The 25,804-nt window shown below is 34.0% G+C and overlaps 1 protein-coding gene and 2 non-coding genes across 4 annotated transcripts; 2 read left to right on the top strand and 1 right to left on the bottom strand.

Moving 5' to 3' along the window:
- Positions 1 to 1,905: 1,905 nt before the first annotated feature.
- On the bottom strand, positions 1,906 to 2,501 carry LOC128034973 (acidic leucine-rich nuclear phosphoprotein 32-related protein-like). Of its 2 annotated transcripts, none has more exons than XR_008191355.1 (2): positions 2,406 to 2,501; positions 1,906 to 2,330 (listed from the first exon to the last, which is right to left on the bottom strand). XR_008191355.1 is itself a non-coding variant. In XM_052624584.1 (2 exons), the coding sequence occupies exons 1-2, from the start codon at positions 2,406 to 2,408 to the stop codon at positions 1,962 to 1,964; spliced, it is 324 nt and encodes a 107-aa protein (XP_052480544.1). In that variant the 5' UTR covers positions 2,409 to 2,501; the 3' UTR covers positions 1,906 to 1,961. The 2 variants fall into 2 exon arrangements, 1 of the variants encoding a protein (XP_052480544.1); XM_052624584.1 differs by having other exon boundaries at positions 1,906 to 2,282.
- Positions 2,502 to 9,517: 7,016 nt separating this feature from the next.
- On the top strand, positions 9,518 to 9,624 carry LOC128035003 (small nucleolar RNA R71). Its single transcript, XR_008191407.1, has one exon. It is a non-coding gene; the product is annotated as a small nucleolar RNA R71 (small nucleolar RNA).
- A 5,420-nt stretch (positions 9,625 to 15,044) lies between these two features.
- On the top strand, positions 15,045 to 15,150 carry LOC128035083 (small nucleolar RNA R71). The gene has a single exon (XR_008191486.1). It is a non-coding gene; the product is annotated as a small nucleolar RNA R71 (small nucleolar RNA).
- Positions 15,151 to 25,804: the final 10,654 nt, after the last annotated feature.

The raw sequence follows: 25,804 nt of genomic DNA, 5'->3' as shown, positions 1-25,804 counted from the left end.
GGTCCCAAACTTGGTCTATTATGTTCATTAACATCATAAAAAATCATCAATTACATCCTAATAACAATTTCAACTCCAAAGTTGACTAAAGAAACTTTGCAGGATATGAAAACACAAGTGCATTTCCATTCAAGTAAATTGTTGTGTTGTAATCACAAAGTTCAAATGAAAACCAATGACTTGAACCCATAAAAAATTCAACTTAGTCTATTGTATTCATTAACATCAACATAAAAACATCAATTACTTCCTAATAACAACTCCAACCCCAAAGTTCAATTAAAAACCATTGCAGGATACACAAATGCAAATGCATTTCCATTCAAGTAATAATATTGTTTTAATCACAAAGCTCCAAATGAAAACCATGACTTAAACCCACTATAGATTACAAACTTAGTCCATATGCTCATTAACATGAACATTAAAAAAATAATTCTAAAATAAATAACAGGAAGTTCCTCCTTAAAATGCAAAGATTAAATAGTCACTTATATCCGATTTATAAAACATTATGACATAACAGAGGTAAAGAGCAACTCAGAATGTAGAAATAAATTACATTAAGATGTTAAAATTGAATTCATCATTATCACTTATTTTTATAAAGTTATTTAAATTCAAAATTTTAATTCAATTTGAACTCGAAATTTGAAAAAGAAATTCAAGTTGATTCAATTAACTCAAATAATTAGAACTTTTTTTCAATTTTTTCGAGGATAAATACAACAGAAATGAAACAAATATCAATTTTAAGAAAAAAGGATATCCGTATCATAATAAATATTGATGTTACTTTTTCAACTAAAATTATAAGATAATGCCAGATACCAAAGAAGCTAACACTGCAATCAGTCAAACTAAACAAATAGGCAGACATTAAAAATAACAGTAGCACAACACAAAATATCTTGGCTCCAAAAGCTAATCCACAAACATCAAGTAGTACTTATAAATAACAAGTTTTTACGCCTAATCCACAACCAAAAGCTACTCCAAAAAAGTAATATGCAAGATTAGAAAAGCCAAATAAGTTATGAGAAACATGAGATTATCAACTAAAATTTCCAAAATCACCAATAACCCACTCAGAATACCATAAATAGAAACCTAATATAGAAACTTCATTAAAATAAGGCAATCATGGCACTAGGAAGTGGCTTATTAGGTTTACAACTGTAATTTAGCTACAATCCATAGAACATAAAGTTTGCCAACAAAGTTGACATAGATTTGTTTATTAACTGCTTAGTGAGCTAAACCAATATTATCATAAGGCCAAAGACAAAATTAACAAATAACATTGGATCTAACCAAAGAAAAATATTCAGACAGAACCTACAACTTTAGTCTGGTAGGGCCATTGATTAGACAGAACAAGTAACAGGTATATTCTCATGACAAAGAACTTGGTCAACAAGAGATTAAAACTAACTTCAAAGACAACTACAATTCATCATCTTCAACAAAGAGCATATATGGAAACAAAAGTCAATAGTTCGAGGATGAGGTAATAAGCTACAACTTTTAAAGGCTTGAAGAAACAAAAAAGTTACCTAGGTTTCCTCCCAATTACAATTCCAAAACCAGAATACATTAAGGTAATTACCAAACTGTCCTCACCATACAAAGACTTACAAGAAAGATGAGAACCATACAAACTGTAAGTGCATAATGGCTTTTCAATAAGGGAAGAATCCACGTGGATAATTTGTAAGGGAAAAAGAAATAGTAACAGTTATAAATTGCTAGAACCGTGAACAAAGACCATAAACTTATAATGTGAAACACTTGGATAACAGCATGACAGAAGTGCAGCATTTTTTTTCCTGATGTTTGAAAGCAAACATTAGCACATGGGACGAGTGTATGTGAGAAAGTGAATAACAAAATAACAGCAAGCCATATATTTACTTGGAAAAAATCTAAAAAAGCCACTTAAATCAAACAATTAACTCAAGTTATATGAGATAACAACGCAATAAGTAGAAAAAAAAGAAACTAAAGTTAATCAAATGGTGTAAACAATAGAAGTATGACAGGTAGTAAGTATTGCAAGCAATATGAAACCTCACCTCCTCTTCACCCTCTTCTTCATCTTCATATTCCCCATCCTCTTGAACACCTAACTCTTCCTCACCAGTCTCACCATGATTATCATCATCCCTATCTTCCCCATGTTCATTCCCATCAATCTCCCCTTCCGTGCTCATCAAATGCCCGATACTCTCTGGCTCAGGAAAACCTCCTTCATCATTATCTACCTCTTCCTCCTCTTCATCCTTTTCTCAAAAAGTAGTCAATTTGAATTTAAATATCCTTTTCTTATCCTGATAAATCATAAACAAAAGTTACCAGAAATGTACATTCAAAGTCCAAATAAGCAAAAGGAAAATAACGCAGACCATAGAATAGTCGTGTAACTTTGAATAGTCGTTAGTTGATGAAAGATCTAACGAGTTCTTTTCACTCACAACTTCATCATATTATTCTTTGTTGTTTAAAAATCACAAAGATCCACCAATTGATTGAGTAAATTAGATTCGAATCGTTAAAAAAAGAAAACCTAAGATTTTAAAAAAAAAAACAAAAACATAAAAGACTGACCTAATTCACGGAGCCTCGAGTCCTTCAGATCCGTGATGGAATCTCATAGAGCAGCTAAACCTTGTGGATTAACAAAAGTTCTGCAGAGAAAAATCTAGGGCTCCAAATTTGGGCGTTTAAAATCGGGGTTGAGGAAGAAAAAATGGCAATGGGCATGGAGTTAAAAGTTTTTATTTATTAAACCTAAAACAATGAAAAAGGATAATAAATGAAAACAATGGCATTTTGTAAAGTTGGGGGTTTCAGGGGGGAAAATTAGGTATTTCGAAAATTTGGGGATAATATGGCGTGATTTTTTTAAAAGTATTTGCGGCGTTTTTTGTAAAAATGCCGCTATTGCTTACCTTTTGCGGCACTTTTCATAAAAATGCCACAAAAAACCATTTCATTTTGAACAAAATGACGTCGTTTTGTTCTGCTAAAAATCCTTTATTTTATCTGCTAAAAATTATTAGTTAAGTGATTTTATAAAACATTTATTATTACTATTTCTTATAAATTGGATTTTTATAAAAAAACTAAGTACTTTTAAAATAAATATCGTATATTTTAATAAGAAAACAAATTGGATTTTATAAGTATCGTATATTTGTTATAATTTGGTCCTATCCAAAATAGATAGTTATGTATCCATATCAATCATTACTTTTATTTATTTATTTATCAATGTTTTTTTAAATGTAATATTTAAATATATCAAATGGTTTAAATTTCATCATTTAACAAATCTCAAGTAAATCTTAAATTCTAAACCATTTAATATATATAAAGTTTATCTATTATCTCTTAAATAATTTAAACTATAATCATAATTTTAATATATTAAAATTTATATTATCTCTTTTACAATTATATAAGAAATTATTTAATATATAAATTAAAAACACTAATTAATCTGAACCCTAAACTCCTAATCCTAAACCCTGAACCCTAAACCCCTAACTCTTAACTCCTAAATCTTAAACCCCAACCCTTAAACCATAAATCATAAAACCTAAACCCATAATCCTTAAACCTTAAAATAGTATCTTTTAAACCTTAAACCCTAAACTATATACCCCAAACCATAAACCCTAAACTATAATGATAATTAATTCAATATTTTAAAATTAATACTATCTCTTTTACGATTATATAAGAAATTATTTAATATATAAATAATTAATCTAAACCCAAAACCCTAACCCGACCCCTCAATCCTTAAACCCTAAATCCCTAACTCTAACCCCTAAACCCTTAACCCCTAACCCCTAAACCTTAAATCCCAGCCCTTAAACCATAATCTCTAATCCATACTCCCTAAACCTTAAAATAGTAACTCCTAAATCGGCTTTAAATTGTAAATAAATCATATACCCTAAACCAAAAACCCTAAACTATAGTGATAATTAATTCAATGTTTTAAAATTAATACTATCTCTTTTACAATTATATAAGAAATTTTTTAATATATAAATTAAAAAATAATCAGTAATCATGTACTCAGCATTAGCGGCGCTTTTTGAAAAACGCCTCTAAAGAACCAAGCATTAGCGGCGTTTTCTAAAGACCCGAAAGGTAAGAAAACGACGCCGTTGGGCTTGGGTTTTTTGTGGCGTTTTTTTATCTTTAGTGGCGATTTTCATAAAGTGCCGCTAATGCTTAATTTTTACAACATTTTTTGTCCAAGCGCCGCCAAAAGTGCCGCTAAAAGCCTGTTTTGGTGTAGTGAAGGTTTCAGTGATACCTTGCTGAAAATAAAATAACTGTATATAGCTACTTAAAAAAATAACTGTATATTAGCAATGCTCGACAAAGAAATAGTTGCACAAAATTAACTCAGGTAGTAATAGTTTCTAGAGGGAATGTTTCTAACCATAATTTTGCCTTTCCCCCTAGCACAAATAGAGCCGAAAATAATTTGATAGTCTCTGGTAGAACTCCTGCATAGCTGTCAGTGCTGCATATATGGTCAAATTTCTTTAGGAATGCTATAGGATCTTCGTTAGTGAAATTAACAAATCTGACATTACAAGTAATCCAGGTTAATAAATTCTGGTTTAGTTTAAAATGTGTATTATGAATAATAGGTCGAGATATGCTAGGTCGGAACCAAGTTGTACCGAATAATGTCTCTAAGACCTGGATATTGTTAATGTCATATACTGTTAGAATAAACTATATCTACACCTTAACAATTTCCTCATTATGCTTTAAAATGCAAAAGTTAAAATCAGTCTAGTGACATTACCTCTCCGGCAATGGCGTCAACAACTTGATCGCCTCCGCACGTACTAATGTCCAGAGTGAATATTGCAATAAAATAGAGAGTTATAAGGCGGTATCCACAAGTATATGAGATGAGTTGTAATATAAATTGTACAATGAAGTAGGTGAGTACTCTGAGGGTCGTACCAAAGGGAGGTGAGTACTAAATGAATATTAACCTAAACAATTAAAGATTTAATGAATACTTTAAGTCACTTATAGTACGAAAGTAAAATAAGAGATAATTTTAGGGTTTCTTAAATAACATAAAATAACATAAAAGAATTGAATTTCAAGAGATATAAAGAATAAAATGAATCGAATATGAAGATAGGTGATTAGCTCGCTTCAGCAATCCCAATCAATTGTCGTCTTGAGTTCCTTGTCAACCAACAAGTCACTACCCTAGTAGGATTTTTCGATCTTCCACTAACATAACGAGTCAGTAAGGACTATATATCTTTCGACCTCAGTCTAGAGTAGCTTGGGGTAAAGGTATTCACGAATGGGCAATACCAATTTTTGGTTAAATCCCACCTTAATGACTACCCATGGTTGTCAGGCCTAGGGCTTGTTTCACGTTTTTCCTTTCTCAAACAATTGATTTATTGAGTAACCCTAGAAAACAATTAAGAGATCATGCTTTCACTCGCTAATACCTTATAAAAGAATTAGTTCCTAATAGCCTTCATAAACAACATGGAATAAATGAAAGAAGTAACCATAGAGAATAGACTGAAATAGAGAGTTTAAGAATAGCCTAATTGATATTGATAATAAGCATGAATCCATAATAGTTGATATCCATTATAAATCAGAACTTTCGAAGGAGACAAATAACAAATAAACTCAAATTATGAAAACCTAAAGAAAGCAAGAAAATAAAACTTAAACCTAAAGAGAGAATCTAAGGTAATGGAATGTCTCCAATGTGTCCCAAAGTGGCCTATTTATAGCCTTGAGGTAGTCGTCATCCTTAAACCTAGGTTAGCTGACATTTCCGAGCATTAAGTTTGAGTGTGCAGACCAAAATGCCCTTACTTTGTGTTTTATTCCCGTCACAGAGACAATGTCGCGACATAGCAGCCAATCTACTCCTATGCATCTGTCTTTAGGGGTATGTCGCGACACCGTCAGGTTGTGTCACGACATTGAAGGCAGTTTCTCACTTTCTCTATTCTTCTTTCTATGTTCCCATATTGAATCTCCCATGTTGCGACATAGCGTCCAGTATTGACCCGAAATGCTTTCTAATAGTCTCTTGCACACTCACGATGTATCTTAGCTCTCCTTTAGGCCTCATTTAGCCCTTAAGGTTAATGAAAGACTCAATATGAACATTTTATTAAATGTAAATAAAACTAAAGGAACTTAATTAAAACATAACGAAAATGCTTGTATTCAATCTTCTTAAATGTGAAAACTAGTTTAATCAGCTACATAGAATCACGACAGATCAACCAACACATCTTCCAATACCCTTTTTGGATGTACTGAAGACTTGTCAACCAACTGTAATGTTATTTAAGTTGTTTTAAATCCCCCAACCTGATCTTTTCAGAAATAGATAGAGGCATTAAATTAATAGTAGCTCTTAGGTCACATAGAGCTCTATTAAAATGAAAGCTCCCTATCTCCATGGGAATCGTAAAGCTTCTTGGGTTTTTTAATTTTTGGGGAACCTGTCTTGAAATAATAAGACTATAGGAGGCACTTAAATTAACTTGTTCTCTTACCTTGACTTTTGTTACGCTTAGACATAATTTCTTTTAACACCCTTTATAGATGTCAGAGGTGGGAGTTTCTCAATAACATCTACCTTTTCTTCATCTACCTTGATTCCATGTCTTGTTATTCGATGCCCTAGAACAATACATTTTCGTACCATAAAATGGCACTTTTCCCAATTAAGTATGAGGTTTGTTTCTTCGCATTGCCTTAGTACCTTGGCTAGATTGGCTAAAAAATCATCATATGTATCTCCAAATACTGAAAAATCATCCATAAACACTTCCAAGTATTTTTAAACCATGTTAGTAAAACTAGACATCATACACCTTTGAAATGTAGCAGGTGCATTACATAAACCAAATGGCATGCGTCTAAATGCAAATGTATCATACGGGCATGTGAATGTTGTTTAGTGTTGATCATCTAGTGCTACTATAATCTGATTATACCTCGAGTATCCATAGAGAAAATAGTAATAGTCTCGCCTTGCGAGTCTGTCCAGCATCTGGTCTAAAAACGGTAAAGGAAAGTGATATTTCCTAGTCACCTTGTTCAACTTCTGATAATCGATGCAAATTCTCCATCTCGTAACCGTTCTAGTCGGTATCAACTTGTTATTCTCATTCTCAACATTCGTAATACTTCCTTTCTTTGGCACGCATTGGACTGGACTTATCCATGAACTGTCTGAGATGGGGTAAATTATGCCCACATCTAACCACTTAATGATTTCTTTTTTTACCACGTCGTTCGTGATGGGGTTTACTCTTTGTTGTCCATCAATTGTCCCTTTCTGGCCATTTTCCAAGACGATCTTGTGTATTCATACAGACGGACTAATGCCATGAATATTGGCTATGGTCTATCCGATAGCCTTCTTAAATTATTTCAATACTTGGATGAGTTTCTCTTCTTGCTCTTCGATCAATTCTGCTGAAATAATCACAGGCAAATTAGAAGTGTTACCTAAATAAACATATTTTAAATGTGAGGGAAGTACCTTCAGTTCTAATTTAGGTGGCTCCTCAATTGACACTTTTGGTTGGGCATAACCCTATTCTCTAACTCTAAAGACTCAAAGCTGGATTACAGATTAAATTCGCTTTGATTTGCTTCTATCAAACCTAAGTATTCCTCTCCCTCTTCTTCACTTGGAGGGTCTGATGTCAAAATTTGTTCCAACGGGTCCTCAATGTAGTTGAGTTCGCTTTTCATGACTAATTCCTCTAAATCAAATACTGTAGAACAATCATCAACTGTGTCAGGAAATCGCATAGACTTGAAAACATTAAATGTTACCTGATCGTCCTGAACGCACATAGTAAGCTTGCATTTCTGCACATCAATAAGGGTCCTTCCAGTTGCTAGGAAAGGCCTTCCTAGGATGATTGGCACCTTTTTATCTGCTTCAAAGTCTAGAATAACAAAGTCAGCAGGGAAAATAAATTTATCCACATGTACCAAAACATCCTCTATTTTTCTTCTGGATGTGTTAAGGATCGATCTACTAATTGAAGTGTAACCGTAACAGGTCTAACTTCACTTATCCCCAACTTCTGAATATGGACATGGACATCAAGTTGATGTTCGCACCCAAATCACATAGTGTCTTACCACAATAAGTTGTTCCACTGTTGCAAGGTATGGTAAAACATCCAGGATCTTTCAACTTTAGGAGTAGTTTGTCTTGAAGACATGCACTGCATTCCTTTGTCAGGGCTACCATTTCAAATTTTCCAAGTCTTCATTTCTTAGATAGGATATCCTTTATGAATTTGATACAATTCAAAATTTTTTCAAGTGCTTCAACCAAAGGAATGTTGATATGAAGTTGCTTGAGTACGTCTAGAAACTTCTTGAACTAGACTTCTTGCTTCTGCTTCTACTTCTAAAGTCTTTAAGGGTAAGTTGGTGGAGGATTCTTTACTTGGACTAGTTGATTCATCTTCTGTGGCAATTTTGCATCTAACGAAGATGTTAGTTTATCAGAATTGACTAGTTTAGAAGTTAACTTATCAGATTTTACAGATTTTGGTTCTGGCGAAACTAGAATTTCAACACTCAGTTGAACTTCCACTGAGTCTTGAGCATCAGCTGATTCCTCTTCAACTTCGACAGTATTGGGCACTAATGTCTTTCCGCTCCTCAATGTCAACGCTTTACAATGCTCCTTCCCAGTATTCTCAGATCCTCTGTATCACTAGGCAAAGCACATTGTGGACGGTTTCTAAGTTTAGTGGCAAGTTGGCCCATTTGGTTTTCCATGTTTTTCAATATGGTTGTTTGGCTTTGGATTATGGCATCATTTTTGGCTATGTATGCCTTCAATAGGTTTTCTAAGTCATTGGAAGATTCAGCTTAAGGTTGCTTCTAAACTTGTTGAGTAAAGACAGGTGGCTGGGTCGGTCTGGGTTGGGCATAAATGTTATTGGATCCAGCCCCGTGGTTACTCCAAGAGAAATTAGAGTGGTTTCGCCCAAATGGGTTGTAGAAATTGGATTGTAGTCCTTGCCTTCCTCAATTTTGGTTCTAGTTACCCGTGTAATACACGGATTCTGGGTTTGATGGACATTCTTTGAACAAATTTCCTTCCCTATAATAGACACGTGCTATATTTTCAAATTGATTGGGTGGCTGAGATGCAAAATTATTAAACCCATTAGTGGTGAAATTTTTAAGAATCGAGGAAATTGAAGATACCTGAGATACAAGTGAAGTGAGAGCGTCCACTTCATGTACTCCAACGACTAGTCTTCCTGAGGCTGTTTGATTGGTTGGTCATTGATAATTGTTTCTGGCAATCCTCTCAATGATTTCATACGCCTCGTTATAAGACTTGAAAAGGAAAGCACCATTAGCAGAAGCGTCCACTACCATCCTCGTATGAGCTTTGAGACCAATATAGAACGTCTTAAGTTAGATGCAATGAAGGATTTCGTGATGAGGGCACTTCCGTAATAATTCTTTGTACCTTTCCCATGCCTCATACAAGGACTCATCATTCATTTTCTAGAAGGTAGTGATCTCATTCCTCAACTTAGCATTCTTGCTAGGTAGGAAATACTTCATGAGGTATCTTTCTGCTAACTCTTCCCATGTGGAAATGGCATTTGGTGGCAATTAGTTGAACCAGGCTCGAGCTTTGTCCCTTAGCGATTATGGGAATAGCTTTAATCGTAGTGCATCTTCGGGTACTCTGGCTAGCTTGAAAAAATATCTCACTTCCATAAACAATCTTAAGTGAAGGTGTGGATATTTGGTAGGCATTCCACTGAATTAGCCCACTGTTTGAAGTATCTGGAACATGATTAGCTTCAGCTCGAACTATTGTGCCTCGATTTCGGGTCTCTGAATACCCGGATTAAGATCATGAAACATTGGCACAACAGACTGTCTTAGAGCTCTATCCCTATCATCAGCAATAAGAATAGGATTTTGAGCAGGGTTTGCTCTATTTCTTTGATTCAGATTTTTTAAGTTCATCTCTTCGGTCCTTATCTGACTTGCTTGTCTTCTTCATTGTCAAAAAGTTCATTCAATCTCAGGGTCTATGGGGAGTAAATTGACAATTTGATCAATACTCAAAAACACCTGAAACTAACATAGAAAAATTAATTAAGTTAAAATTGAACAGAAAAATAAACCAAAATGCCAAATTCACAAGTTCAGAAATAATTAGTTTTAAAATAGTCTCCGACAATGACACTAAAAACTTGGAATGATGAAAATGTCCAAGTGTACACAATTGCAACAAGTAAATATTGAGTTATCGTACCCACATGGAATGTGAAAAGAATTATTTATGAATGCAATTTAAAACATTTTGGTGAAGAAAATATTTTGATTTTGAGAAAGTGATTAAAACGAAAATTTAACTAAGTAAAATAAAAATAAAAGTTCCAATGCACGATTTCAAAATATGATTTTAATCAAGATGACATAATTGTTTTAGATTAATTACATTTCTTAACTTAGGATTACTAAACTCATGTTCATGTTGTTACGAATAAATTCACGGCAACTTGGTAATTTGCTAACTACTGCTCATACATATTTATTAAATTAACTAATCTCTTTAACATTTTCCAATGTCAGTTCAAACAATTAATCAATCTTCATAAGCACATAAAAGATTAAGTGAGGTAACAATGTATCCCTACCTTGAAACAATTTAATCACAATAATCTTGCAAGTTATGCAAGGCTAATGTATCGTCTAATACCGTTGCTAATTTAACCTTCAACTACCTTACAAGATTAAACATGCAATTATTAAGTATTCTATCAATTAATTACAATTTCAACACGATTAAATAATTAATTCATTAGTTACCTTACAATTATAATGCAAGAATAACTTAATCATGATTTTACTTAATCAAACAACTTACTAAGGCCTATAACAACACAAACACAATTTTAATAAGTTAAGTGGACGAAATGCAATCAACCTAACGTGAATTAAATTTAAGCCAGATTAATTAAATTAAACATATCAACATAACAAGTATTCATAAACATGTTCGTAACAACAACAATAAAAATTAAAGGATAGGGAACTAGAATCAAATTTGGTGTTTCTCCGAAGCTTGACTAGTTTGCTCCGCTCCTCCTTCTTCGCTTGTTCTTATTGAACCGAGTCTTCTACTAGCACTTGAATGCTTTTTCCAGCGGTGGTTGAAGGGCTCTTTTACAAGAGGGGAAATCGGCAAGGGAATGGAAGGGAAAAAGAAGAACAAAGGAAGGGGTTTAGAAGAGAGAAAATGAGAGCGAAGTGAAGAATGAAAGAATGAGAGGTGTGTTTGAAATGATTAGACAAGGGGGTATTTATAGGTTGAGTAGGCTGCTAAAAATAGCAAAAATTAGCAGCCATAGACTCCCCCCATGGCCGGCCACACATGTGGTATGTTTGAAGGTTTCAAACTTCCTATTTTTAGGTAGGGGAAATCTAGAAAAGCTAAATAAGTGGAGGGGCTTGAATGCAAATTCAAGGAGACTTCAAGGGCTCTTTTGCAAGCCAAATAATCAGCTAAATTACTTGTTTGGGTCAGTATGTGGGACAGTTTTGGGTAGCTCATTACTCGGTTGGATCGGTTTTCTCGGTTCAACACAATTGGGCCTCTTTTCATAATTTAATTAATAATAATTATTTAGCCCAAAATAAATTGGATTAAAATTAAAATTAATTATATTATGAATTAATATTCATAATTTGGAACGTTTTAGTCTGACAAATTAATTCGACTTGATGCTTCAAAATCGCTTCTCGGTTTTGTGCTTCCAGCAATGTCTGCCAAGCCAATTTTCGCCCTTTGTGTGAATCTATTGAAAATAAATCAAAATTAATGAAAATTTATTATAAAATTAATTAAAATTCAACATGTTAATAATTTAAGTACAATTTAATTATTTTATAATTATTATATATATATATATATATACAATAATTACTATGAAACTACGTGAATTTGAGTTTAAAACGGCATGAAAAAGTGTCTATTTTCGTGTTTCCAGTTGTCCACATCTATGTCTCAAAAAAACTCTAAATCAGTTTCATCAATAAAATATTTTTCATAGTATGGTGCATTATAAAAGTCACAAATAATTCTAGGGGTTAGTCACACTTCTTTCCTTGGCACAGGTACCATTTCCCACATATGGCCTTCAGCGTTTTTAGAGTCTTGGTCCCGTAATGATGCATAAAACTCTTGAACAACAGGAACCATAGCACTGTCTTTGGGATCATCCAAAAAAGCTTACACCTATTATATCTAACCAAAGGTGATATCTCCTTACAAAGAATCATGGATGGATCAAATCCCCACTCTTGAATAAAGGTTTTCCCTTAATGTTCAACAAAATATTTTTCAATATTCGGGTTTGGAAAATTAAAGGGGTTTGGAATCGTCAATGATTCTAGTTCATTATCTAACTTTTTAGGAGGCATCATGTTTAGTTTTACTAACTAATAAAATATCAAGCAAATGAGTTCAATAGAATAGTAAAAGTTGAGTTAGGAACCCTTGACATTGTATGAATCATTAGATTCCTTATCACGTTAGTTTATTTGTCACTCCTTGAGATGTTTCCATCCTTTCCTGCATCGAGTAAGATTGAGAGAAGAAATTTTTCCAAGTAAATCAAAATGAATAAGGGAAAAGTGAGTTTTAAGGTTTAAAGGGTTTGAAAGGTTTTAAGAAATTAAGGGGGTTAAAAGATGTTTAACTAAGGGTATAATATTTATTTAGGTTATAAAATAGTTGTTTTGAGGGTTAAAAATTGAGTAAGGTGGGGTTTAATTCACCTAGTTGCACAAATGGGTCGGGTCAACCCTCTAGAAAATTGCAGCGATGTCGCAACACTGGGGTTCCATGTCGCGACATCCTTCCCAGTTTACCATTTTTGCGACAACGGGGTTCGTTGTTGTGACACACTCTAGACTTTTGGATTTCTGGGTATACTGGCTTCGGTGTCGTGACACTTGAAGTTTACGCCGCGACATCAAAAGAATTTTCTTAATTTCATTAAATCTTCCCTTGGTGTTGCAGCACGGGATTCTTGTGCTGCGACACTGGATCTGTTTTCACTCAAAATTCCACTTTCTAGAGTGTTACGGTTTTAAAAAAAACATAAAGTTAATGAAAATTAAAATCTATAGTAAATAGTTAGCTTAATATACAATAATTTACAAAATTTAAACATCAATTCAAAAGTCTTACTGCCGAATTCATCCTACAGTATCATTAGTTCACAAATCAAAGATTTTTCAGTTCTATCAGTATTAGTCCATCTTCTGTCATGCCATTCCACCTTTTTTCCCACTTATCCCTTTCCTTAAACCTATTTTTTCGACCTGTATGCATTAAAAGAAGTATGTCCTTTGACTTGGGAATGTTAGAAACAAATAATTCCTTACACTGCTCCCTAACTTCCTCCTACTTTCCTTGCTCGGTTGATGACCACATTTAAAAATTCCAGTCTCACCATTGATTTTCATTGTTAATTCATTTTTTTCTAAATTAATGGTGGACCTCGAGATGGCTAGAAAAGGTCTACCTAGTAAGATCGGTATCTCTCGATCTTCTTAAAAATCTAGAACCACAAAATCTACTGGGATGATGAAGCTACATACTTGGACTAACACATCTTCCAATACACCCTAACCTGAGTTTTTCAAAAATGGATAGAGGTATTAAATTAATACTAGCTCTTAGGTCATATAGAGCTCTATTAAAATGAATGCTCCCTATCTCTCTAGGAATGGTAAAACTTCTAGGGTCTTTCAATTTTTTGGGAACTTATCTTGAAATAATAGCACTACAGGAAGCACTTATATTAACTTGTTCACTTACCTTAATTTTCCTACTCCTAGACGTAATTTTCCTTAAAAACTTAGCGTACTTAGGAACTTTCTCAATTAATTCGATTAAGGGCAGGTTAATGTTTAATGTTCTGAACAAGTTTAGAAAACTTACAAACTCGTCTTCATTTCGCTTTTATTTTTCTTCTAGTCTTGAAGGGAATGGGATCTTTGCAACGATAAAATCTTTAGTTATTTCTTTTTTTGGCTCAGCTGCCAGTGCAATTACCTCCTCTGACTCCCGTTCATCTTCAATCTCTAGGGGTCTTTCTTGAAGATCATCAGTATTCTCCATATTTACCTCCTGAGTAGAGTTTTTTGGGCTACTTAGTACTTTGCCCGATTAGAGCACTGTTGCTTTCACGTGTTCCTTCCCTTCCTTACGAGGATTTTTTTGTATTGCTAGGAATACTTGTGCCAGTTTTTCTTTTGATGTCACCCATCATGCTCATCAATTGGCTCATTTTATCTTCAAGTTTAGTCAATGTTCTTGTTGAGTTAGTGTACTCAGACTGCACCCGCTTCACGTCCATTTTCATTAATTGCATTTCTCCCTCGATTCTATCCAAACGTTGACCACATGCAGTACAGTCATTTGGGTTGTCCCTTTCCTAGGGTTTCAATAAATAAGGAGGTTGATAGTTAGTGTTTTTAACTGGTTTAGAACTATTACGTCCTCCTTGTTTCCTCCCTTTTCAAATTCGGGAGAGCTCTCCATCCGGATTGTATGTATTTGAAGAGGGATTTCCACCCCTATTCCCGAAGTAATTCACATTCTTGGTAAGATTATTAATATAATGGAGTAGCGATTTGTCTCCTCCATAAATAGATGATGCACTCTTCTCAGCCTCTATTTGATTAATTATGTCCACTAATTGCTGATACTTATCACTATCCTAGACAGCCTTCACCGTAGATGGTCTTTGCTCGTATGTATATCGTTTAGTTGGCCACTGGCAGGAATTCATTGCCATACTTTGTATCAACTCGTACGCATCCTTGTACGTTCTGTTCATTAAGGCTCCTCCTATTGCTCCATCTACTCCTGACTTCGAATGCAAATCTAAACTATTGTAGAAAAGTTTCCCCATCAGTCAGGAAAATTGTGGTGTGGGCATTTTTAAATCAGCATTTTGAAGCGTTCCCATGCTTCGTGAAAACTCTCCCCTTCTAACTATTGAAACATCGAAATTTCCCTTATTATTTGCACCGTCGTGCTAATAGGGAAGAACTTTTGTAGGAATTTTGCATCGAATTTATCCCATGTCCTGATTGATCCTGGTGCCTATGCAAATAGTAAAAAAAGGTGTTATCGATTAACGAAAAGGGGAACAACTGAAGACGAATAGCGTCATCAGTGACCCCATTGTATTTGAAGGTATCACAAATCTTGAAGAACCATGTTAAGTGTTGGCTTGGATCCTCTGTCATTGTTCCGCAAAACTGTAAATTATTCTAGATCATAGCTGGCTTTATTTCAAAATTGTTGGCCGTGATAGCTGGCCTCATTAAACTGCCTTGAAACATATCCAAATTTGGTACGGCATACTCTATTAGAGTCCTCTCGTTACGCCCCATGTTTAGATTTAAGGGTAGTTGTGGAGGAGGTCATGGATCTTCTAGGTTGTTAGCCTTGTCGAACAACGTATTTTCACATGGTACATTGCCTACAGCAGGTGATGGTTCTTGCATCTGCTACTGCTGTTGTTGTTGTTGATGTTTTCTTTAGATTATTCTTTCTTGATTTGTGACTAGCTTTATAGGTGTTCCTCTATTACGAGCCATACACTAAACTCACAAAGATAATATTAGTAGAAAATAGGGAAATTAAATTCGTAATTATAATATAAAAACTTCGTAATTATTCTATTATTATGTGAAAATTAAAACTAATATAATAATGTTGCCTCCTTGGCAACGACGTGAACAACTTGATGGCCTCCAGACGTACCAATTTCCAGAGTAGAAATCCTACACAAAAGATGTGGAAAAGTGTATCCTCAAGTATATTGGTCAGGTTGTAATATAATTTACAATGGAGTAGGTGAGTACTCTGAGGATCGTACCCAAGGAAGGCGAGCACTAAATTAATTCTAACTTAAACATAAATAGATCTAATCAATACTTTAATCAGTTTATAGTATGAAGAATCAAAAGAAGAATTTTTGATAAATTGTACTAATAATTAAGAATGAGAAAAATAAATAAGTAAAAGGCAGAAATTAAATAAAGAAATATGTATCAAATCTGGGCATGAGTGATTAGTTCGCTTTGGTAATTCTAATTGACTGTCGTTTCAGGCTTTCTTGTTCAATAAACTAGTTAATATCCTAGTAGGATCATCCGATACGTCCACTGAAATACCGATTCGGCATGGACTACTTATCTTTCGATTTCACAATCCAAATCGGTTCACAATTAAGTCATTCATTGATAGGCCATACCAATCTTGGGTAAATTCTCACTTTGATGACTTCCTAGGGTTGTCACGCCTAAGGTTTAGATTCTTCCTATCCTGAACAGCTAATCCATTAAAATATCCTTACAAAATATTTAATTCTTCATACCTCTACTCGCTAATCTCACATAGGAGGATTAGTTCTTCATGGATCTAATAAACAATATAAACTTGAATAAATAGATGAATATAAAGAACAATTTCAAGAATATAGTTTAGAAGAAGCCTGATTGTATTAAATTTAAGCGTAGAATACTCATAAAGTTTGAGAATAATTTCAGAATCTGATCTCTTCCCAAAAAGTAAATAGCAACAATGAAAAAATAAAATCCAAAACCTAAGAGAAAGGAAAAACTAAATTCTAAAACTAAAGAAAAAATTATACAATAGTAAGAGGTGTCCATAAATGTGTTAGTTGAGCCTATTCATAGACTTAGGATGGTCATTATCCTTAACCCTATGTTAGTTGACATTCTCGAGCTTAATGTTGGATTGTGCGAACCAAAGTGCCCCTACCTTGTATTAGTTTCCCATGCAAAGGCGATATTGCGACACACCAGGTCTTGTGTCACCACATCGAAGGTAGTATGCTCAACTTCAGGGTGTCTTCAAAGGTAGGTTGCCACATCCTTAGGCTATGTCGTAACATTGAAGGCAGTCTTGGACTTTTCTTATTCTGCTCCCTATGTTGCGACATTACATGCTCTGTGTTATGTTGCGTGTGATTATGTAATGCGAATGTTCAAGTATACACGTCAAATCAAGTAATAAAGTGATGAGTGGGTATTGTCTCCACGGGGATTGGAATTGACTAAAACAATTGGCTATGCTATTACTAGAAAATTGACTAATTAAACTGTGCAAAAGAAACATGTGATTAATTAATAAAAAATGTAATGAATGGATTAATAAAATCAATTATGAATAAAAATGTACTAGGGCAATTAAAATGTTGTGGCTATTCTCAAAGAATAAGTGGGAAAGAGTTTGTACCGTTGAATGATAAAGGTTAAAATTACTTAGGCTTATTTCTATAACAAAATAATGCCATGGAAAAAATCTTGACCATTCTACTGCTCAGGGAATCACTACTGCAATCTCCTTTTTCGAAAGCCAGACTTTAAGCTATCATTCTGAGTTTTTGTATGTCTAATGAACTCAAGAGGATATCTAGATTTTTCACTCTTTCCCTGTACAGAGTGCATCTTCTACGTCTAGAGTGCTACAAATATTATTTTGAATACTTGTCTATATCAACCAATTATAATCCAATCTAATTATTCTTTTCAGAATTAAATCAGATCTAATAATATACCACACAGTCATCTATGTCTAAAGCTTGCATGTATACATTAAAAATAATCACAAATCGAATGAAACAATATCCTACTCAAAATCAAACCATGGGCATTAAAGATATTAAAAATTCACCCAAATAATTCTAACCCAATGAGAATTAGCTCCTAGGTTGAACATTCGAAACCATAACAAAACCATTCAATATCATTGTTTAAATTTACGAATAACAAAGTTCAAATCAGAAAATAAAGGCAGAACTGCAGGAAGCTTCTGCTGCTACTCAAGCTTTCACTCTAATAATGAGATTTGATGCAAAACTCAGAGCAGATTTCCTTTCCCCTTCCTTGCGTCTGTAATTCTTCTGCTCAGTAAGCTGCTACCCTTTCCTCTCTGTCTCTTAGTTATTTTTCTTCACGAAAATCTACTGCAGAGAGATAAAGAATATTTTCTCATTATTCTCTATCTCCCTTCGTTCCTTTTTTTCTCTTTTCTCTTTCCTTCTTTATAGGGTAGGTCCCTCCCTTTCAACACACACCTTTTGCTTCTTCTTTTTTATGGTGGTTTATCTGGTACTAGTACAGCTGGCTGAGAGTGACGTGGACTAAGTGCTGCGTCATCTTCCTGGAATTGCCATGGCATTCGTGTTGGCAATCTAACCAACATTTTGGAATGGCAATATTTCACTTCCTCCATTTTCCTACTCTTTTTCTCTTCTCTTCTTCGTCCTACACCTGTTGCCAACCACAAACAACACCTTTCTTCCCCAATAATAGAAGTAACAAAAAATAACATTTATAGCACAATCCAATCTTTGTTATGTAATGTTCTAAAAATATCTAAAAATTCAAACATATTTACTTAATTACAAACAATTAATTCCATCTAGAGGCTTGAAATATAAGTCTTTTCAAGAGTTATCATGTTGCAACCTAACGACTCGTATTGAGTAAAATGCGCCTTCTAATGATATCTTGTTCACTCACACAATATACTAGCTCTCCCTTAGGCCTCATTCGGCCCCTAAGGTCAATAAAAGACTTAAATAACACATTTTATTACACTTAACTAAACTTGCTGAAATGTAATTAAAACATAGCTAAAAGGCTTATGTTCAAGCTCCCAAACTGCAAAAACTAGTTTAATTTGCTACACCGAATTACGACATATCAGAAGCCTTAATCTCCTCAATGGTTTTAGCTTTGTCCATCAACTCGTCAAAGTTCATAGTATCATAAGGCACCAAATAAAGTTGGATATAATGATGCAAACCATAGTAAAAACTCTAACAACGATCATTTTCTTATGAGATCATTTTTTCTATGTACTAACTTAGTCGCACAAATTCTGCCTCGTACTGAACCACAAACAGCTCACCTTGCACCTGATTGATGAAATCACGCTTGCGAGCTTTCATATACTTCTCACCAATTAACTTTTTCTTAAAAGTTTCGAAGATGAACTCCCATGTTAACCAATTCGTAACAGTTCATTATTTCACAATGTTCCACCAACGATGGGCTTTGCCTATGAGTAAGGTCACATTTCATCCCAATTCTCATCATCAAAACACGCCATCTGCTCAAGGATTTTCTCCAAGATCTCAAGCCAATACTCGGCTTTGGTAGGATCAGGTCTTCGAACACCATTGAACTCTTTACCACCCAGAGCTCACAAACGCTCAAATGGATATCCTCGGTTCGAAGGTACAGTGTTGGAACCAGTTGCTCACTAAAAAGCCCCAATCATTGCTTGCACTAATGGCTCCACGCCGTCTGCTAAGATATTTTCCCTATGAGGTCAATAAAGCGTAGCTGAAGTCCAGTCACCTTCAGAGGGGTTGGCAGTTTCATTCACACGATTCACATTCACTCTACGATGAGGCATTCTTGCTTACTCTAAATTTATACGAGACACTTGTTTAGGTAAGACATTAGATACACTTAACTAGGTATTCAACTTACAGGCATACTTCCGTACACAGTTTATACTTAACAAACATACACGCAAACACGATTCGCCAAAACACAACCTACTTACTAGGATGGCAAACAGTTGAGGGATGATTCGAGGCGTAATCTTGTAAAATGTACAGTTGAACCAAGGTGATGTTGTTTCTAATCCTACCCTAATCAAGCAATTTAACACTTACAACACTTCAAAACTTTATTCACAATACGACGGACTAACCTCATCAGCTCTGGTGAGCTTACTAAGCCAAATCTGGGGATCACACTTCGTCGTTCTGGCAACTATCTTGGCAGATCTGATACAAACCAATGTAAGACCCCAAACCCAACCGAGTATGTTTATCCCAAATTTTCCAAGCTACATTAGCCACTGAAGTGACTCTCCATTAACTCCCCACTTAACCTCCAACACACCATGTATATGCAGCATATAAAGTGCTAAGTTATAACACTACATCAGAATAATATCACGCGTAGAATGTAAAATAAGCAAGCTTATGAAACAAATAGAGGTAGGGTTCGCATCTCATCTGAATAAAACTTAGTGGTTCACAACAACGAAATAAACAAAGTAATTCAACACACTCAAATAAAATTACAAATGCTTAGAAGTAATTATTAAGGTTTACACAACAATTTCGGTTCGTAAATAACATATGAGTTCGAAATGAAACATAAAGCAGCATAAAGCATGAGTTCACACCAAAACACGGGTTCGCATAAAATTCAAGGTTCGCATGATTTTCCTAAGTTTGCACACATCAGGCCCTGGTTTGCACTTATACTTACATCATGGGTTCATGTGCAAACAAGCTTCGCAACAACAGAGCTTATTCATGCAATGGTTCTGACACTTTTTTTGGGTTCACTAAATAGTAAGATTATCACAGCTAAGGTTCGCATGCATGTTAGGGTCGCAAACATATTAGGGTCGCATGAACAGTATTTTACAATAAATTTGACTCGCACATGGAAATAAAACATGCTTTAACCAAATTAAGTAATACAACATGGCATAGATGAAAAGAAAAATAATTGAAACATCAGACTTCATTCAGGAAGTGATAGATTAACAAGGAAATATGTTAGTGCATAGTTCACAAAAACTGATAATAAATCAAAACGAAATAAACTTAAGGAAATTGTTTCAATAACAGATCTAGCGTATAATAAAACTAATCCCACATAAATAAAACCACATCACCTATTTCCCAAGTTCATCGATATTTGTTAAGGGATGGGCCTGACCAAGTCATCTACCTTGCCACTACCATCCCTAACCTACTTACCTACGAAGCACGAGAGAAGTAGGTGAGTTCAATGCGGACTCAATGAATAATCAGGAGTCAGCAGTGTCTGCTTAAAAATACTGAGTTAAAAATAGAAAGAAGACTTAGTCTAAAAAATTGAATCGCCTACTAGGTTCACTATGAAAGTGCGAGACCCAGTTTGCAAATCCTGCTTGTTAGAAATACACAAAAGTTTGTAAAACATTTTCAAATGTGCTTGTTGACAAATCATACTTAAGAACTTAATTGGTTCTTCTTTAAAAATGGAGGGTATATAGAATGAAACATGCTCACATACGTATCTTATCAGAATGGCTGAAAAATATAAAATATGTTCTCCCTCTCATCTAAACACATTTATCTTATATTGCCTTGTTGGTTATGTGAATCTCCTTATAATGCCTCAAAATGACTCAAAGCGTCATTGACATGTCCCATAAGTGTAGCATAAAGCTAAACACTTCCCTATACTCCAACATGTCCCATTGAATGGAGCATAGCTCGACATTCCCTTATCTCTCCACATGTCCCAAGGCCTCGACACCCATGTCACAAAACTTATAAGTGTGTACTCATAATCCTTTGGAAGGAATTGATCGTGTGGAAAGAGTCCTTTGTGCAAAAAGAGCGAAAAGATTCATTTCGGAAAGAGCCACGTCTTGATTCCTATTCTTTATGGGATTCAAGTTGGAGTAAAGAAAACCGCAAGTTTGAAGCCTTTCAAGGTAACAAATGGAAAGGTACAAGTATTTCTTCGATTGTACCAAAGTTCTCATCCATAGAGATTCAATCACAAAGAGGTGATCATGTTTCGTATGTAAATTATTCCATTCATACCAAATGAAAGTCTACTCATTCTAATTCTTTCATGTCAACCCCATCTTGTAATGAAAGAATGAGAGAAAAGGAAATTGAAAGAAAAGAAAGACAATAGTTGATAATGAGAGAAAATGAGCAAAAAATAAAAGAAATTGAGAGAAGAAAAAAAGAAATGAGAGAAAAAGAGAGCTTCAAAGAAAAGAGAAAGAAAAAGAATACGTGTGAGAAAAGAACCTTGAAAAAGAGTTTGAAAATGAAAAAGATGAAAATGAGAGAAAAAGAAAAGAAAATGTGAAAGATGAATGTTTCATTGAGATTCAAGAAATAAAAGAAAATGTGAATAAAACGAGTAATGTTATTGAAAAAGAAAGTGAAATGAAGAGTTAGTCTTCAAAAATAAAAGAGAATATGGAAAAAGAAAGAGAGCTTGAAAGGAGATTGAAAAAGAAACGAATGAAAAAGAAGAGAGTATTCAAACAAAGGTGAGGACTGTTTTTGTTAACCCACGTTCGAGTTTTCCTTTTAATTTCTCTTCATTTCAGGTTTATAAAATTCCACCCATTGACGAGTTCTAACTTCATTAACTTTCCGACGAGAGACGGTTCTAATTGACCGAAAAAGGTAAGTTGGAGAGTGAAAATATTCTTCAAATCTTCGAAGGTCAAATTGGTGTTCTTTGAATTTCATTGACAAATCTGCCAATGTTTTTTTATCTCAAAAGAACTCTTTACAATAATCTATTTTGTTTTTATTCGTTGAATAAAGTTGCTGATTTTGTCCCGAATAGTGTTTTAAATTAATAAATTTGCATATTTTAATTTTGACTTGTATTATGTGTGTTATGCATTTAATAAAGTCATGCATTATGTAACTTTCATGTTAGTTAAGTATGCATCATAAATAATGACATGCATTATGTAACTTTCATGTTAGATAAGTATGCATCATAAATAATGACATGCATTATGTAACTCTCATGTTAGTTAAGATTGCATCATAAATTATGTCATGCATTATGTAACTCCCATGTTAGTTAAAGTTTGCATCTTTTAATAAAGTCATGCATTAGTAACTCATTTGTTCATTTAGTTTACATCTTAATTAAATCATGCATTTAAGCATCTTAGTTGTTTGAGTTAGCTTATATAAGTGTGTTATTTAATTTGGTTGTTACTTTTAATGCATAAGTTATAGTGTGTTTATTTTCATAAATAAATATGTGCGTCTCTAGTTAATTGACAAGTTGAATAATAATGTGAAAAGTTTGCAATGTTTAATATTTCTTAAATAAATTAGTTGTGTGTTCAAATTGTTTGTTGTAGGAAATTCCAAAAGGCTGGTCACATATTTTAAAGCTACAATAGGGTTGTTCGTTTGCCAAGAAGAATCAAATGTTGTCACATTCAAATGGTTGTTTAGTTTTGGCATAAAAGAGTGTGCATTTTGGTCACTTAATTTCTAGTACATGGAGAAGACGTTTTTGGTGGAAATTGAAGCACTCAAAGTTCATTATGGTGCCTATTCAAATGGACTAAGAGTGACTTTTCAAGTCTAATCCATTTTATGCACTCAAAGCTAGTTATGGTGCCAATTAAAGAGATAAATACACAAGCATTAAGGCATTTGGTTAAGGGGAAAAGAAAGGAACATCAAACAACACATTTAAAGGACCATTAAGCCTTCGTCAAGTGAAAAGGCATGACTTTTCAGCTATGCATGAATCAAGTGAAAAGACATGACTCTTTAGCTGCCCATCAAGAGTTATAACCAAATTTTAATGTTTTGTTAATAGCTGGTATGAATGTCTAATATGAATAGTCATATTAATGCTTATAAATAGCTTGTAAAAGGACACTATTAAGGTTAGACTATGATGAATGAATTCGCATATAGTGAGAATTTTTCTCCTAAGTTCTTTAGAACACACAATCTGAAATTATCAAGGCTCTTTGCTTTGTGGCATTCTTCTTCATTTCTTATACCTTCGGTTCTTGTTTCTTTTTAAACAACGGGTCGGGGTCTGTTAAAATCTATTCTTGTTTTCGATTATTTTTTATATAAAATATGGATCACGTTCCAATAATGTTGGTTCTTTTCTCGTACAAGTCGTTGATTCAACATTCCTATCATATTTCTTTAGTTATCAAGTACCTGTTTAGAAACGGTCGGGCAATCAAGTGACTTGTAATTTTAATTTGATTACGAGCTCACTTTATTTGGGCTCGCAATTGAGCATGCACAAAAACTTATCACATAAAGCTCGCATAAAAGAGCTCGCAAAAACATAGCTTATAAAACTATACTTTTTAATACATTTTTTAAAACAAAGGCTCGCATTGTATCACGCGTGAAACATAACTTGAAAACATATCTCAGAAACAAAGTATCAAAACTTCAAAAATAGGGTTTTGTACAAAAAGCTTACCCTTAGAACTTTACTTTAAAAATGTGGTTTTTGGAAAACATAACAGTTCGCAAACAAGTTACGAACCCTAAGCAATCATACGGAAAAAATGATAGTTAGCACACTTATGGAAAATTTTAACCACTCAACAATAAAGCTTGAGAATCTAATTGAGTTTTGCTTTGTCTTTATCCTTACTGGTAGATGGTTCGACTAGTTAGCAACATAAACACATAGATTACTTAAACAGACAAAACATAGGAATTCACACATGCAAACGAACCTAGCTTCCTGGACAATCAACCCTAACAGGACAAAGACTTACCTTGGTTTCTACAAACTTGGTTCAATACAGAAACATGACAACGGAATATTGATTAGAGAATTTTCATGGAATAAGGGTTGTATTTATAGGCACTAAGTAACTTAGTGATCCTAGCATACCCTTCTTGACTTAAGAAACCTAGTCGATTTAGAAGAAGGTTACTTTCATGAAAGGTATTCCTAGATACACAACATATTTATTTCTAAATTTCTGACTCGACTTTGACTGGCTAACCCCAGTTCACAACTCCAAACAAATTGGTGAACCCAGATCACAACGCAATTGGAAAACCTTAGTTCGCCAAACAAACTAGTGAACCCCAATTCACAACTCAACTAGCAAACACCAGCTCGCCAAATAAACTAGTGAACACAACTTTCAATGAATCTGGCAAACCCCCTTACTGTATTTTTTGGCACACACTACTTCATCGAATCTCTAGCAAACTCCTTACTAATATTCCTCCTTCGGCGAACCCTTACTGGATAGATCAAAACTTCCAATCCCTATCTCGAGATGTTACAAACTAGGAGGGATACACGAATATAACCAACACACCATTTTGTCACCTAGTACCACATTGGATAAATTCGAACCAAATAGTTGCGCCCAATACTATAAAAAGTTTGAAACCCAGTGTCTCACTGATATAACTGAAGAAAATTGGCACCCAATGCCTCATCGACTCGTAGCCGAGGTAACCTTGAACTCTTCCTATCCTATAGCATGCCAACAATATCCGACTCTGGCCGAATAGTTAATACGATATTCATTTCATATTTCATTATCAACCAATACCTTAACTTACATTTATTTTCATCACGGGCACATTTACCCAACATATGCCAGCAATAAATCATCTAAATATATGTTCAATTTCACGTTATAACATTATATTATACTTTCACATATATTCAATTTAGTCCTTACCACTATCAATCAGTCTAAATCGAAACAAGTCACTCATTTTATCAAATCAACACTTCATTACATAAAATATCCTATTTCAAATCCAATTTAAATTAAATTATATAATTATTTCAATTTTCTATTCATCGTATTCAATTTAATTCACTATCTCACCTTTTTATTCTAATCGTAAACAATTAAAATTTCAATTAAAAAATTACATTTATAATTATAAATGCATAAGAATTTAACACAAACATACCGTATGAACTCACTTGATCAAGAAAGCAAACAAACAACACTCTAAGGACTAATCAACAAATTTTGCCATTTCCCCAATTATCTTTAATTTGGTCCAATTTTGATCTATTCAATAATTCAACTCAATTT

This window comes from Gossypium raimondii, chromosome 11 (genome assembly GCF_025698545.1).
Source record: "Gossypium raimondii isolate GPD5lz chromosome 11, ASM2569854v1, whole genome shotgun sequence".
In the NCBI taxonomy this organism is placed as follows: domain Eukaryota; kingdom Viridiplantae; phylum Streptophyta; class Magnoliopsida; order Malvales; family Malvaceae; genus Gossypium; species Gossypium raimondii.
The sequence above is the reverse complement of the archived record's forward strand: the minus strand, read 5'-3'. Positions and strand labels throughout refer to the sequence as shown.